Consider the following 18195-nt stretch of genomic DNA (forward strand, 5'->3'; position numbering starts at 1 on the left):
AACAATGTAAGTGACGGAGTTGATTCTCATAATGAATCAGTCAGAGAGACTTCAGAATCATCGGTTTAGATCATTCTAATGAACCTTCCACTGAATCAGTAGTTTTTGAATAAACATCTGACTGAATGAGTGAACTGCAGATCATTACTTCCATTCATGTTCAACTTATAATGAACCAAGAGTATTTACCACACGTACATAGACTGTGCGACTTAAATTACCATAATTACTGGCTCCTTTGTTCATAACAGTATGTCGGTTATTCAGAAATCATTTACAGGGTGCTTTGTAATAAATGAGACTAAAATGGCATTAAAAGAAACAATGTGTTACAATAATATTATTTTGTTCCGTATGTATGCATGTAGTTAAAAGCAATTATGGGTGCGGAGAGCGGGAGAACGCACAAGAGACTCCTCATATAATACAAGCCACAAAGTAACAATCTGATACCACACACACACACACATAAAGAAGAATAAGGGTGGAGACAGAAGATTTTTTAGGTCTTGTGAATCAATGAAGCACACCAGACTAAAGAGAGAGCAAGCGGGGATTGTAAGGAAAAGAGGTCAGGTGGATATAGTGACACAGACAGTGATATGCTGGGGCGATGAGGGTTATCTCAGACTGGTTCGCTCATTGTTAAATACGGCCTGGAAACGTTCCCCAGGTGACAGTGAGACTGGGTGAGGAAGACCGACAAAACATCTGCTAAACTACTGGCTTAACATTCATTTGAATGCTTTCCCTAATACATCGTTTATTAATGACAATATTTAGCCACTATTTTGCATCATGGTTCTTTGTTAGATTAAAAGATATACGCGATGGACACTAGTGTCATTGTACTGAAGGATAAAAGCTGTAATTACAGTGAAGCATTACTGAGTGCTGATATGCGCGGGTTAAATGACTAGTCTGCAAACAGAGATGTGCATGAACTGGGAAAATGTGGGCACTAATGGCTCCTTGCGAGGGACATGAGAGCAAAGGGCTTTGCTAAATGACAGTAAACACCAATAACAATCTGCATTGCATTAGAGTAGAGATATCTAATGTCTATGGTAACGCTTCACTGTAATGGATTCACCTACAAATCTCAGCCTGCAACCACTCGCCCCCTCTCATATTATTCTTTTGGATTTTTTTTTTTTTGGCTGGATAATCTCACTCTCTTTGAAAGGCTGTCTCAAAGCTGCAGTAGAGTCTAGGTGATTTCATGGAAGGCTCAATGTCAAACATGCAATTAGTAGCATATTAACATTTGTCTGAATCAATTACCCCAACTGAGACAAAGTCAGTCTAGGGCAAATCAAAGTATGGCTGCATTAACATGTTTAGCTCAATCAATTACGTATGGTACTACTTTTTATGAAAAATTCCATTATTTCCAGGCATTATGTGAACCCACCTACAGTACAACATTCACATGCTCTAGCTTGAATATACTTTGGAACATAAAGTTGTTATTATATGAGATCCATGTAAAAGTGCTCCATGTACGTATATATATTTCAGTCTTGTTTGACGAATATTTTACCGTAATTGCTATTTGCAGTGAAATGGCTTAAACTAAAGAACCATTTCAACCATCGCAGTCAAACATTAATTGTCAAGCAAAAACTAAAACACAGTAAAATAATATTTTTATTGCTTGAACGGATGATACATATTAAAGGGGTAGCTCACACAAAAATACATTTTCTGTCCTTGATTACTCACCCTCATGACCTTCGTTCATCTTCGGAACACAAATTAAGATATTTTTAAAGAAATCCAAAAGCTTTCTGACCCTACATAGACAGCAACGCAAAGGACACATTCAAGACCCAGAAACATAGCAAGCACATCGTTAAAATAGCTATTCCATGTGACATCAGTGGTTCAATCTAAATTTTAAGAAACTACGAGAATAATTTGCGTCTAAAGTAAACAAAAATAACTTTATTCAACAATTCTTCTCTTCTGTGTCATTATTTACTGCACGTTCACAAGGGTACCATGACGCATGAATCCCTGTTGTTTTGGAAATTATTCAATTACAATTATTTCAACCTGTAAACCTGACTAAATTTATATGAACCAAAAAAAAAAAAAAGTCTCTGTGCTCGCAAACTCAGAAGGAGTGGAATGAAACAAACCAATCGGCACAGTCTTGAGATGGCATTGTTTTTATTGTTGTGTTCATCCTTGCTTGTTGAGAAAATGAGAAATTTGCCACACTGACCAATAGAAGGCTGTTTGGCTTGAAAGTGGCTTTTATGTAAGTTGTTTATAACAGACAATGAACCTTGAAAGTCAAATTTTAGCATAACGCTCTTATGGAAACTTTATACACAAGTAAAAATTACATTCATATTAGCGAAATATTCTTTGTTTGTTAATTTAATATCCCCAGCAAAATATTGATTATATGGTAAATAACAGACGTATCACCTAGCCATATCCGTCGCTTACAGAAACAATAAAAATATACTAGTTGATCTTAAAGGGGTCATCACATGCCCATTGTACACAAGGTGATATGATTCTTTAGGGTCTTAATAAAAAGTCTATAACATACTTTGGTTAAAATTTCTCAATGGTAGTGTAAAAAACACCTTTTTTTACTCTGTCAAATTCAGCATGCTGTTTTTTAGTCCATGTTGCTTTAAATGCTAATGAGCTCTGCTGACCCCGTCCCTCTCTTCCGTGGAGTGACGAGCAGACTGTAAACCTCAGCCGCGAAACTGGCTAACTAGCACATTATTAGGAAAGGCAATTTGCAAAGATTCATATAGCCCTTACACTCTCTTCTTCTGTAGATGAAGCTGGATCATGAATGATTCGTGCAAACATAGGCGCATTTACACTGAACAAAATTATAAACACACTTTTGTTTCTGCCCCCATTTTTCATGAGCTGAACTCAAAGATCTAAGACTTTCTATGTACACAAAAGGCCTATTTCTCTCAAATATTGTTCACAAATCTGTCTAAATCTGTGTTAGTGAGCACTTCTCCTTTGCCGAGATAATCCATCCACCTCACAGGTGTGGCATATCAAGATGCTGATTAGACAGCATGGTTATTGCACAGGTGTGCCTTTGGCTATCCACAATAAAAGGCCACTCTAAAATGTGCAGTTTTACTGTATTGGGGGGGTCCGGGGGGTCTGAAAACCAGTCAGTATCTGGTGTGACCACCATTTTCCTCACGCAGTGCAACACATCTCCTTCGCATAGAGTTGATCAGGTTGTCCACTCCTCTTCAATGGCGGTGCGAAGTTGCTGGATATTGGCAGGAACTGGAACACGCTGTCGTATACGCCGATCCAGAACATCCCAAACATGCTCAATGGGTGACATGCTCAGTGAGTATGCTGGCCATGCAAGAACTGGGATGTTTTCAGCTTCCAGGAATTGTGTACAGATCCTTGCAACATGGGGCCTCATGCTGCAACATGAGGTGATGGTCGTGGATGAATGGCACAACAATGGGCCTCGGGATCTAGTCATGGTATCTCTGTGCATTTAAAATGCCATCAATAAAATGCTCCTGTGTTCGTTCTCCATAACATACGCCTGCCCATACCATAACCCCACTGCCACCATGGGTCACTCGATCCACAACGTTGACATCAGCAAACCACTCACCCACACGACGCCATACGCGTTGTCTGCCATCTGCCCTGTACAGTGAAAACAGGGATTCATCCGTGAAGAGAACACCTCTCCAAACGGTTTCTGACAGTTTGTGCAGAAATTCATTGGTTATGCAAACCGATTGTTGCAGCAGCTGTCCGGGTGGCTGGTCTCAGACGATCTTGGAGGTGAAGATCCTGGATGTGGAGGGCCTGGGCTGGTGTGGTTACATGTGGTCTGCGGTTGTGAGGCCGGTTGGATGTACTGCCAAATTCTCTGAAACGCCTTTGGAGACGGTTTATGGTTGAGAAATGAACATTCAATTCACAGGCAACAGCTCTGGTGGACATTCCTGCAGTTAGCATGACAATTGCATGCTCCCTCAAAACTTGTGTGACATCTGTGGCATTGTGCTGTGTGATAAAACTGCACATTTTAGAGTGGCCTTTTATTGTGGCCAGCCGACGGCACACCTGTGCAATAATCATGCTGTCTGTGAGGTGGATGGATTATCCTGGCAAAGGAAAAGTGCTCACTAACACAGATTTAGATAGATTTGTGAACAATATTTGAGAGAAATAGGCCTTTTGTGTACATAGAAAGTGTCTTAGATCTTTGAGTTCAGCTCATGAAAAATGAGGGCAAAAACAAAAGTGTTGCCTTTATAATTTTGGTCAGTATGTAGATCGGGATCGGCGCATTCCCTTCAAAACGAAAGTAACGTTAATCCTCTTCAGCGGCTCCGATGTCAAGAATAAATGACGACTGCTATCTTCATCATTACATCCAACAAGTAAACACTTCAATAGCTTAATTAGAGACATCTTGTCTTGCACCACTCTCAGCTCTCTCAGGGCGGGTCTAAGGTAAGACGGCCTTGTCAATCAACTATCGTGGGAGCGGTCTGTACAGAATTACGTCATTCTGACAGGAACCTCAGAACAGCCTGATTTGAGAAAGGGGATTTTAAAATAGGAATAAAAAAAAAAACAAAGACACTGGGTGTATTTTTATCATTATAGGATGGATGTATACACACATATACACACACATTAATGTTCAAACAACTTGTAAAGTGAATTTTGCATCCAATGACCCCCTTAAGATAAAAATATACTAGCTGATCTTATTACTTATAACAGATACAATGAGACGATAGTGTTGTATAATGGATGTTAGATGGCATTGCCATGCCAACAGAACACTGGTAAATTCAGCAGAACTTGCCATTGTGAAGAGAAAAACCCTGATCTTATTACACCCACCACAAGCAGGTGTTAAAGATGCTCAGCTTCAGTTTTGTGCATTGAACACCATCTACCATCAACCTACCCACACATCCACCTTCAAACCTCAGCTGCTTCACTAGTGAGGGCTTATCGTGGAAGTACACCGAACACTGTCTACAGCAGAATGGGTCCAGAAGCACTTTTGGAGCCATCCTCCCCCGTGTGTGGCTCTCCGGGTGTAAAGCAGGTTCTCATTCTGGTACAGCAGATTAATTCTGTACGCCTCAGGAGACCCAATCCATCTCAGACAGACCCATTCCTCAGCCCCGTCATTAGGCTTTGATCAGGATTCATTTTCTGCCTTGCTCACATACAGAAACAGATATGACAGAGGGAAATACAGAGAGAATGGAAACACACCGATAGAAATCTGTATCTTCAAGGAGAGCTTGAAGTATTCAGCACTGTTAAGGAATAAGAGGAACACACTGCTCAACTCGCCCACTGATAAAACAGCTGAGTGTATGTGCTTTCCATTAGCATTTAGTGTAGTACAGATCCACAGTGCCAGCAAATGTTTATGTGAACGTACTTACACACAATCCCCTTGAGAACTGAGCTCATTTTCGACAAAATACCACCTACACCTACGGAGCCACGTGGCTACTGGCCCATTTCACAGAAACGAGAAAATAAGGTCAGCAACTCATATTTCCAATATATAGTTCAGGAAGGGCCCTCTTCCTCAGCCTCCCCACCATCCCTCGCTCTCTCGGCCCATCTTGCCTTTCAAGAGTTCAAAGACACAACGCTGTGTGGCGGTTTCTTACTGTATCACTCTCAGCCTGAAGCTGCTCTGGGGAATAACAGCCTCCTGGTATCAAATGATGCATACAGGTCTGACTACAGCCTTTAAGTGGACAGCACTTGAGTGAAGCGGAGCTTCTCTTTATTTCTTCCTACATTTTTCATGTGTCTTTTTAAAAACAAATCTCCTTTCTGACTTTCCATGTCTTCCCTTCCAGTCTTATTTGATGTAAAGCTGTCTCATGAGGACGGACAGCTGTGTGCATTGGACTCTCAGTCATTTTTAATCACTTTAATGGAAAAACCAAACCGGAAGCAATATCAGCCATGATTTTTAACATTGTTATCTTGATTCATTTTCATAAGACATACGAGTTTAGACATTTTTACACATAATAGGATTAAAAGCCAACTTAAATTTTAATTTTTTTTAACTTTAGAGATGATAACTGGATGCCACGTGAATTAAACGTGCAACATAGTGAGGTGATGTAACAACGTAGCATTCTAGTGTTTGAAATATTTATCTTAGCATAGATGTAGACAGTATAGATTTACTTGTCCTGCCAACATTTTACTTTTAGCAATATATTGACATTGTTTTAATATTAATAGAGAGAGATTATTTCATTTTACTTTACAGTTTTGTCAATAACATTTTGTGTTCCACAGATTAATGAAAGTTAAACAGGTTTAGAACAAGATGATAGTGAATAAATGACAATTTTCTTTTTACTTATCTAAACTAAATATTTCTACACAAAATACCCTCTTGGTCCCAAGACTGTGTATTGCTACTGATGCTGATTATGACAATATCATTTTAACCAATAATTTAGCTCTGAAAGATTATCTGGATTGTTTTTTGCTCAGTCACAACAGCTTCACCCTTCATTTGCATTTTTTTATTACCTCTAAATGCAATGAAACTAAACTATGTTTTCTGCAGTAGTAATTTAATTATCACTTTTTTTTTGAGCAGCACATTATGATGCAAACAAGTCTTTGTTTCCCAGCTCTTAAAGGGTTAATCCACCCCAAAATGAAAATGTGTCATTAAATTTGCTTACAAAAAGTATTCTTGTAGCTTCATAAAGTTACGGTTGAACCACTGATGGCAGATGGACTATTCTGACTGTTTTTTTATACTTTTCTGGGCCTTGACAGTGTTGATTGCTTGGCAGTCAATGGGACAGTCACAAGCCTCCCGGTTTTCATCCAAAATATCTTAAATTGTGTTCCAAAGACAAACGAAGCTTTTATGGGTTTGGAACGGCATGGGGGTAAGTGATTAATGACAAAATCTTCATTTTGGGGTGGAGTAACCCTTTAAAGAAACCCATCTCCAATAAAGTGTTTAAGCTCAGGCATTACAAATGGATCTGCTTCCTACATAAGCTTCGGCAGGCGCAGGTACATTTTTCACTCGGACCAAATCTCTGACATGCCATCACATGTAGCTCACCTAAAAAAAAAGTATCAGCATACCTAAAGAACTAAAATTGAAAAATAAAGTGTCAACCTTTTAAGAAAGGGTCTGGTTTAGCTCAAGCATAGCACTTTTTCGCTTTCAGAGGCGCCTTAAGCTCTATGTCATTTTGGCAGGTGTGAGCACTAACTCAATTAGCGCGAGTTACAGGGCATCTGTTACATCAGCCCACCACAATGACACACCAACTCAGAGAACATGAGCCACATCCACTAATCTTCCACAACTCGACAGGCCAACCGCATGGGGAAGTTCACACTACTCTACACTGATCGAGAGGGGATTCCTTGAGAGACCAAATAAAATGACAGACTCAACTGGCCAAGTTCAGTTTCCCTGAGGAGGAGGTTAAGTAAACTCGTCTTTTGCAGACGTACTTCGCAATTTCAATCCCGTCTGAATCAAATATGGCTGTTTTTTCTTGCACGAAGCTCTGTAAATATTACAGCGTTGTTTGGTTAACTCGCTCCATCCTATGAGAAATCTAATCCCATCTGGTTAGCCTGTATAGAGTGGAAATTTTCACAAAGCTTCTCATTTCTTTTGAACTTTGTTGGATACCATAGCTAAAGCTAATCTTCCACTGTGCACAAATCTGCCTGATGCCCCTTCATTATGGATTCAGACCTTTTGCCAGCTTTATGGGTAAAATAACAGTTGGTGGTTCATGCACTGCCTGCTGGCATCCCATCTGATGTCAAAAAAAAGAAGAAAAAGGCACTGCACTGACAGGCAATATATTTAGAAATATAATTATAAATCAGCATATCAGAATGACTTCTGAAGGATTATGTGATACTGAAGACTAGAGTAATGGCTGCTGAATATTTTGAAAGCTTTGCCATCACAGGAATAAATTACTTTTTACTAAATATACCCAATATATTTTAATTGTAATAATATTTCACAGTGCTACTGTTTTCAGTGTATTTTTGATCAAATACGTGCAGCATAACATGCTTTCAATATTCTTTCAATAGCATTAAAATATCTTAGCCATTTCAAACAATTATAGATGCATACACAAATGTTTATTTAAACGGGTTGTGTCATACACACACACACACACACACAGGAAATTACTTTCTGTAACGCCCACATCCAAACAATAGACAACCCCCCCCAAAAAAAAAACAATTCCACCCCAACAAGTAAATAAAAAAAGAATAAATAAAAATCACAGATGTTAATAATTGTACTTTTCTAAACAAATGTTTCAGTTACCCCAGTTTAAACGGCACCATAAGACAGAAAATAAATGCCAACTACCAAAGGATAACTGCCAGTCTGGTACTCACCACACTGTGGACTGGTGAAATCCAACAATGAGCAGGCCCAGGTAAACGGGGTATAGGCTGCCCTAGCATGGCACACTGACAGGAATAACAGGACACAGGCTGGCGCAGATCACAGTGCCCCCGGGTGTAAGAGGCAGATCAGAAAGAGAGCTTCTGAGCCCATGGCCAGGATGAGCTCTTCGGGTCATGAGTGAAAGCAGATGGGCGGCAGGTTCAATAAGCATTATTCATAATTCACATACAAACGTGACTCTTGTTTTTTTGGATTTACCAAGGCTGAATTACAGTTTATCCAAATGCAGATGGAGCATTACATAGATTTTCTGGAATGATTATGCAGTGATCAACTTGTAATGACCGTACACAAACAGAACACACTGTTCTATTCATGAAACCAAGGGGATTTATCTGAAGATTCAGTTCAACTTATTTGTAAAGCACAATACATACTGTCACAAAGCAATGTTAAAACTGTCTCACAACCCCAAGGCGGAAACCGCATTTCAGATGTCCTTGGTGCAAAAAAGGGTCCCATGTTACGTGCTAAAACATCTTAATTTCATATAAAAATCCAGCCACAGAATATTCATGATAATATTGACCAATTAAACGACTGAGGTGCATATATTTCAGTCAAAAGCTGGTTATTGGTTTATTGACTCTTTGTGCAGTGTGGTTTCATGAAAAGTATTTATGCCCCTCAGTTGTTAAATTGGTCAATATTATCATGAATATATTTTTTACAGACGTTTACACAAATCTACTTAAAAGGTTATCCTTCTACATAATGTTGAGCCTACTGATAAATTGCAATATTTAATTGCAGCGATAAAGATAAAAAAAACCTTTCTGCACATCAGTCACTAGACATTTAGAAATAATGTATCATTAATAAAATGTTTTTTTTTTACCATAATACCACTGGTTTCCAACAGGGGGGTCACAGGATGACTTGAAATATTTTAAAATAAAACAAAACAAGCATTAAAATTAGCCTAACAACTAAAGATACAGACAATATATTTCTTATTGCTAATGCAAATGATTCCAATTGGACATCTGAGACAATACCTCATGATTGCCATTGTATGTGCCTGCGTGAAAGTCAAGCTAAATGGAAGGTTCATGAAGATAACAGTACATGGAATATGAACATGCTTGTATGCAAGCATGAATGCCCATTTATTACTATCACGCTTGCCTGATGTGGAAAATGGAGCATGGAATATGACTATGCCATCCAAGGATTTGCTAAGCATGATAAATAAATGCAACTAAATCTGTAATGCCAGGCCCATATACAATGCAGAGAACACACAAAGCTAAATATATACTGTCATGATGAGATATGCCATATGTACACGGCATCAAATTAAACAGCACTGCAATGACAGCTGAAGATGGATCACATGCTCATCCTGAACACTGAAAAACTTAGTGGCTGATCATGTGGTCTGGTGTATTTGACTACTCTGAGGCACAACTTACTCACAACTGAGCTCAGAATCAATTGATTGAATGTTTAGAATAAACAATTAAATCAACAAAAACTAAAACAAAAGATATTAAACTACAGTAAACAACAATTCATGCCGCATTTTTTTTGATAAAAAAATCAGAGCAATGCTATCCACTGCACTCTCTCACTCATTTATGCAGTATGCCTGACGGCACTTCACCTCCATCTTTGAAACAATGCTACCAATAAAATAAAAATATAAACAAGTCAACATTTTATCAGCTCAGCGGGCTCATTTTCATGTGCTTAAGAGGCTGTGTTCAGTCTAGCCGGCACAATATTATCAGGATGGTCTTCAGTCACACTAATACCTAGCTGAGACCAAGTCAGCATTTGCCACACAAAATGTGCCACCCATTTCCATAAGCAGTGAAAGCTTGGGTGCTCACAGACAAAACAAAAACAAAATCCTAATTCAAATATTTCCAACAGTGCGAGACAAGAGATCATATTGTAAGAATGAATTTGTGTTACATGGAAAAGAGAAGCTCTGACATTTTGATAACTTATGTTGAACTGGGAAAAAATAATGTGATTTTCAAGCAACCTAAGAATGCAAATTCATTATCAAAATACAAACTTTCTTTTTACGGATGTTGCATTCAAACCTCACTTGGTTTAAAATCTTTTCTAAATATAAAAGGCTGCATGAATGGTTCTTGATTCTTAAGACAGGCAGAACAAGCCACAGCTCTATGGCGAAGGCAGAAACAACACTTAGTGACCCCAGTAACAACAAAGCGGCAGAAAACGCTTTTTCACTGAAGTTCACTTAAACTCTCAATGGATTGTGGTCCACTGCTGAAGAAAGAAACAGAGAGCTGTGTGGCTACAACCGTCTCAGGCGTGAAAGAAAAGCCTTTAATAATCTTGGTAGTATTGCTAGGGGACAAAACAAGAAGAGAAAAACATCAATCTCAGAATAAGAGAATGTATAACGATCTGTTTTCTCTCTATTTTCTTAGAAAACTGTGAAGGGAGTGTCTGTTTATGTGTAGGAGTATAGAGGTTCTCTGCCTTGTGGTTAACACACATATACATGTACATATAGCCCAAAGATTTCAGGCTCTGAATCACTGTTCGCTGCCATGGATTGGGGAATGAAAACACTTTCAGAGGTCACAGGGCCATTAAGGACGGCACAGACAATCTGTGAACTGCCCGTTCACACCTACATGTGAGTTTAGCCTGAACAGCATATTTAAAGCCTTTTTTGCCTTCCATGAAATAACCATGAAACACCTAGTGGTGTGCGACTTTCCAGTTACATGGAAAGATTAATAGCATTACAACGACATTTCACAATCTTTCAATGACTTTATCCACGTTGATGTCACATCGGGCAGACAGGCTCTTGGATAATGTTAACCAACAGCCAGCAGTGATCATTTTAAGCATCATTTTTGCAACCCACATTCAGGTCGCACTCCATTATGGTTTGTAACTCTCACTTTATAGGGTCCAATTAATTCCTGAGATTAAAATCAAGACCTACAATTTTTTTTGATTAAATATCCTCTAACACTAGAAAACAAAAAAGTCTTGAAGGAAAATTGTTTACAAATAATTCATTTTGCCTTTAATGTTTTTGGGAAATAAATCTTAACACGTCAGTTATATGAGTATCATGCAGTTAAAGAGTTTGTAAAACCATGATGAGCATTTAGTCCAGTATAGCAAAGCAGCACATTTTGTTTTTCAGATAAATCATCACAACACGGATGATATACCACCTATTCCAAGGTTTCTCAAAAGTCTAGCACTCAAGGTCCATCTTCCTGCAGAGTTTATGCTGCGATCCATTTACCTCGGATGTCAAAGCTGGGAATGATGTCACACCCGAGTTGACAACGTTCCAGTACACAAGTCGGAAAACCAAGACAGACGTGTTCACTGATAGCAAAACCAGTCGATAAACACGCAGTATTTTGTAAAGACAGCACCAACGTATCAAGTCCACAGATAGAGGTTTGACAGTACTGTGTGCACCATTTAGTGTATTTAGACACAGACAAACAGAAATGCAATATATTACTACTGTTTCACTTCTGTTGATGCTCTGAGAAGCCATACTGGATACTAAAGTCAGGGTTGTTGCGGTTCCTGAATCGGAATTCCAACTTGAGGGGGGCATTTCAGTTAAAATTTCCAACTGGGAACGTGGAATTTCCGACTTCCAAATACAAATGGAATGCACCATCAGCCCCAACCTTGATCAAATTCACCTTCCAGAAACTTTGACTTTTGATTCAGCTTTTGATTTTGATTAGCTTATTTCTGGTGTTTTTAGTCAGGATTGGAGCTGAACTCTGCAGGAATGTGGACCTCGAGGGCCAGGGTTGAGAACCACTGACCTATAGACACAAACATAAAATCACATGGTGTTGCTGAGGAGAAAAGTCATCTCTGAGTTCTCACCTGTGTCGATGCTCGTCGTGAGCTCCCACACCGTGTATGCCCTGTCTGCTGCTGTGCCTGGCCTCCTTCTCCGACTCGATGTGCGGTATCAACACGTCCTCCAAACCAAAGTCAAAACGCTTGTGTTTGGAATTGTCCGGGAGGAAGAAAAACGCTCCGAAGCACAAGGTGATGAAGGCACTGAGGATGAGGAGGAGGATGAACTTCTCTGAGAGCCGCAAGGTGGCTCTGTGATGGGGGAATGAGGAGGCACCTGGCGAGAGGGTAGGTATCCTACGTCCCGATAGTGGCAATAAAGCCGGCGTGGTCATATTTTGATATATGAACTGGAATATGGTGGGATAAGTGTCAAGGTTGTTTTTGTGTAAGCCACACTATTATCTCATTGCGGTAATGGGAGCTTTACTGCCGAATGTCTGATTATCTTTTAGAAATGTTGTTGTCCTGTAGATCACAACTGACTCCACTTGCTCTGAAAACAAAGACAGACATTTTCAGATACTGACCATCATGAGGCATTCAACAGAAGCTTACCATTAAAAATGAACTTCAGTTTCCATGGCAATTATGTTAAGCAGCAGAAAGGACATGAGTCTAAATTTTACTATACAACAGGTAGCTCCAGCCCTCTAATATGATTCACTGGGTCTTTAGAAGTCAATTGGTTTAATATTTCTGTAATATAATATGCTTTTCATGTGGTGTTGGAAATAACCATAATTACGAGTTCCAAGCAACAAGTATAGATGATAAATGTGTTGCCAAGTTGAGACGTTGGAAGGGGCATGTTGATTTGAAACATGGTGGAAGCACAAATATATAGCCTATAGTCTGTATCCATGCGTCAAGCACTCAACTTTCATGGTTTGCTTGACATTCAGTTGTGATACCATGCATAAATAAGTGAAAGATGTAGTTATACATCATAAGACGTAGTTATTTGGCTGTTTTGTTTCCAACTTAAATGTGTGGCATGTCACAAAAGCCAAAGCCAGATTTGGTGGTTCCCACGTGCACTTGAAGGCAGCAATAGATAATGCAAAAATAGTAAGAGTGCTATGCAACAACTAGTATACTATTTTGACACCACCTTGCTCTGAATGGTGTTTCTCTCACTAGCAAGTCAAAAATAGAAAACTTAAAGCTGGAGTCCAGCGATTACAGTAGCTGTGTCTAAAATGGCATACTGTCTAGTAAGTGCTACAGCTGGTTTGAATGAAGGTTACTTCGCGAACGTATGTTTTATATAGTATGCATGAAATCCAGATACATTACATCCTCAATATTGTCCCTGTCACGTGACCTACCAGCAACAGTTGTGTCACATCATTGCCATTTACAATTCCTCTCCTGTGGCCTCATGGGATAATATAGTGTTTATCAGATGCACACCGGAAGTAATGTTGGTACTTTTCTTCCACTGTTCAATAAATAGCATGAATTCAGACATACTAGTCCATTCACTGCTTTGAGCTGGTAGGGGAAATCTGTTTCGCTCCGTTCCACTAAAATAAACCAATCCAGTCTGGCTTTTAGTCTGTGTTTTGCTTGATGACAGGCAAGCCTTGTTGTTTCGTTGGTGGAAAATAAATATACCAACTAATTGGTCAAATTTAGTCTTAAACATAAGTTACCTGATATCAATTACTCTATAGTGAACTATAAAAATAACACTCCTAGTCATTCTGATACAAAATATCAGCAATGCTGTGATTACCCACAGTACAGTTTAGCATTCGAGATTGTGTGATTGTAGGGATTGAAAGAGGAATCTTAGCTTTTTTGTGGTACCACCCATAAATAAATACATGGACTTTTGGTTTAACCTTACAAATGGTAAACATTTAGAGAGAGAGGATATTTATCATGAGGACGTTCAAGCATACGTTGTGGCCCAAAACGTTTCAAATCTGGTTTATTTGAACGTCTTGTTTGGACTATCAAGCTCTGGTTAAACACAGGTAGATTAGTCAAATCAAATGCCATTATATCAAAGTATGTGAATTAACATGCACCAAAAACATACAGTTCGGCACAGACTGTCTATGAGCGACACTTTTAGCGGTGAGCATGACAATGTGACACCTGTACTGTACAAATGTTTGCTCTTGATTACAGCGCCTCGTCAAGCGGGTCATGCTCTCTAACATGATGAAACAAATGTGTGCACATACCGTGAGGGTCTTTTTATCCTTCCGATCCTCGGTTTGATCCGACAGCTTCTCTGTGTCAAGGCGGGTTGGGTCGAGTAGTTATCTTCACGATAAATAGCAATACAATAATCTGTTATCGATAAGGGGAAAGCAGTTTGATAAGAAAGAAAAAAAACAGTATCACAACCTAAATAAACAAAGAAAACTGGACAAGCGGATAGTAAACACAATGTTACAGCACTAGGTGTTTCGTTATGCTTGTTAACGATAAAAGTTCGCGTCACATTACGCGCTTTCCACGGTAAATATCGCGAAGCGCGCGCGGTGTTTCAGCCCAGGCCTGATCCGCTTGATGCTGTGGCAGCGTCTCTGAACCGGAGAGCGATATCGAGAGCCGATACAATAATGAAAGTAAACACGGGTGTATAGCAGCCGCTGGCTGATCCTCTCTACATACTGTCCTATTTTAATGAAAGATCACGCCGGCCTGCGCTGGACGTGTGCTGCGCCGTTTTCCTCCAGTAAAGGCATTCAGCTGGCAGCCGTGTAGCGGACCGATCCCGTCCTGTCGCTGCTGCATCACCTTGTCAGTGCTTCGGGATCAATCGGCGCCATAGACCATAAATCCCCAATTAATGCATGAAAGCTGCCAAGTTCACGTTCATGTCTGTGCTTCTATACACAGAAGCATTTGCGATTACCACCACCGCCTCCCTAACGCCTTGGTTCCTCCTTTATTTCTGTAGCCGTGTGCGCCGCCAGGCTCTAATATCCAGGATGTTGTTACTGCAACAGCTACTCCTCCTCTCAGTCCTCCAACATCCAGTCAGCTGCAGTTTGGTAAAGCCAGGGAGCGTCGCTCAAGTACGAGTCTCGATAGGCAACGCAAAATCAATGGACAGTAGAGACAAAAAATATATATATATATTTTAATATAAAATAACTATTTCCAGTGTCATAAGTCCTGATTACAATCATGTCGCATTCAAGTGCTTTGTTGTTGGAAAGAATAGGAATCGTGGAGGATGCCAGGTTTCCTGGGAAAATCTTATTAAAGTCACAATCGTAGATATTTCATTTTGAATAAAACGTAGCATCCCATTTGTTGACAACTATATCATCATTCACAGTGCATGCTAACTTTACAGTTAGCTTGTTGATGATTCTGGATTTTCAGTTAAATACATGCTGTTTTGCTGTGTATAAAACTATACAAAATGATTATTGCACTACTATGTGCATGACTTTAACATTAAAACAAGATGATCTTTCTTTTGTGGGAAAAAAGCATACCTGTCTCAGCAAGTAAGAAAAAAAAAACTAGCAAGGGGAACATAGCATTAGCACTAGTCAGTCTTGTTAGTTTTTTTTTTTTTTTTGTTTTTTGGTCAGATTTTGGTTTAATCAACTAGTTAAATGTGTTCATTAAACTTTAATCATTACTGCTTGCTATGACGATATGACAATATGTCAGTGATGATATAAACTGTAAATCGTTTGAACTTTTTCTATATCATTTATATATCGTCGTAGTATGCAAATATATCTGTGGAGCTTTTAGTGGGCAGCAGCTATTGACATGTCAGAGCGATAAAGAAACATGGATAAATGAGCAATAAGCAGCTTTCTGTATGTGTGTACCCCAAAACAAAGATAACTATAATGTTAATAATAAAGAAAAAAAAAGAATTGGGCATACTCACACTAGGCACAGCTGCCTTGTACTAAAGTTCAAGCGCAATTGTCCTGTGTGTACTGTGTATATTTATTATATATAAATACACACACATACAGTATATATTTTGAAAATATTTTACATGTAACTACATTTATATATTTATATTCATATAATTAATATTATATATAAATATATTTAATATATAAACATAACATATTTTTCTTCAATATATACATGCATGGGTGTGTATTTATATATAATAAATATACACAGTAGACACACATATACTATGTAAACAAAAACTTTTATTTTGGATGCGATTAATCGTTTGACAGCAGTAACATACAGTAGTTTTTGCAAAGAAAAAAAGGTCATGATGATTAGTTGCAACCGTATTTTAATTGTTTAAATAATTTTAAAATAATAACAAAAAAGTTTCATGTTCTGGTTTATTTAACTATAATGATTGGCTGGTTGTACATATTACTAAATGTCAAATGATCAAGTTACAACAAGTTTTACAACATTCATTAATGAGTCATTTTTAATTGCAATTTTAGAAATGGTTTGCATATACTGTAACAAAATGTTAAATTTAATGCAATCTTAAGGATGATTTACATATAATCAAATATATATGTTAAACAGTATTAAGATATTATATTAAGATGAAACAGTCTTTGGGATGATTTACATTAAAATATACTTTAGAGGATGCTGTCTTGGGGTTGAATATAAAATAGTTTGCACCTTCATATATCATGGATCCATCAAAGGATATTTTCACATTCTGCTGAGCAGCCGAAAAAATTAGGCCATTTAGATCTGTCTGTGGCTTAGTCCTTGAGCTGCCATAAGTGTAGTAGTTTTCTCTTGATTTAAGGACGATTTACCAGAATAACCTACAGCGAGTGTCAGTGCTGTTGAAGGTTGTGGAGAAGAAATCATGTATGTATGAGTCATAGTCAAGAAGAAAGCAGTGGCCAAGGGAGTGGATCTGCTGTCAGTCAGTCAAGAGGCACACATTTGACACCCTGACAGAAGTCACAGTCAGAAAGAAAGAGTTTCGCTCTGCTGAGTTTCTCAGTTTTCTGTGAGAATATGACACGGATCACTAGCCAAAAGAAGAACTGCCTTAACCCTCAGACCATATACAACAACAACAAAAAAGACTGGATTAAGAGAAAATAATTCACCACAAACCTCTGTGAAGGCAAAACGAAGATACAGGAAAAGGGAAAGGGAACTGTTATCTGTTACTTTAAGAGCACTAGAGGTGAGACCATTCTCCAGTGGGCCTGTATAATGAGTCAGGAATGGTGAACGATGACAGTTTAAACTCAGCAAGCAAATGAATTGCATACAGCTTCAACCTTGATAAGTCCAGGCAAAAACCATAACCATGTCAGTTACAGAAGTACCCATGGAGAAATCTAGCTTAAACGAATTAAACAATAGTCTAAAACGTACATTAAACAGTTTAATAACATCTGAGCATTATAAAGCCAATACATTTCAAATGTTTGCCTTTTACTTGAGTGAAACAATTGTGCTGCACACACAATCAAAAGTCCAGTTGTTCTGAAAATATTCAGAACAGCAGCACAAATGTATCTAATTGTTTTTATGCAAGGGTTCATTAAACAATGGGATAAAAATTACTTACCCGTTGAACACAATAATGCCAGCCACTGCCAATGAAAATAGCTGTAAACCAAGACAAAAAAGAACCAACTGTCCCGCGTTTTCGAGAATGAATCCTCAAGTAAATGATTCAATGAACCATTCATAAACACAGTCACGTGTCGCCACCTACTGGTGTAATGATGTTACCTGCAGAAACTCAAAACATCTACAGTCAAAGCTGCATCCGAAATCGCTCACTGTACGCTGGTTCACTACTTGTAAGTTGCTACTGATAAAATCAAAAAGAGCAGCGGTGACAACACGTTTCTGTGCGCGTTTTTTCCTGCGCCTTT

The 18195-nt window shown here is 38.7% G+C and overlaps 1 protein-coding gene across 1 annotated transcript in view; it reads right to left on the reverse strand.

Annotated features, from left to right (window-relative positions):
- Positions 1 to 15351, reverse strand: part of LOC306875719 (mannosyl-oligosaccharide 1,2-alpha-mannosidase IB-like) — an 83037-nt gene extending 67686 nt beyond the window's left edge. The window contains exons 1-2 of the mRNA XM_079426425.1: positions 14560 to 15351; positions 12386 to 12857 (exon numbers count right to left, since the gene is read on the reverse strand). Of these exons, the coding sequence (XP_079282551.1) occupies positions 12386 to 12696 (311 nt within the window). The 5' untranslated portion in view covers positions 12697 to 12857; positions 14560 to 15351. The remainder of the gene's footprint in view (positions 1 to 12385; positions 12858 to 14559) is intronic.
- Positions 15352 to 18195: the final 2844 nt, after the last annotated feature.

Source organism: Barbus barbus (assembly GCF_936440315.1).
Source record: "Barbus barbus genome assembly, chromosome: 10".
In the NCBI taxonomy this organism is placed as follows: Eukaryota; Metazoa; Chordata; class Actinopteri; order Cypriniformes; family Cyprinidae; genus Barbus; species Barbus barbus.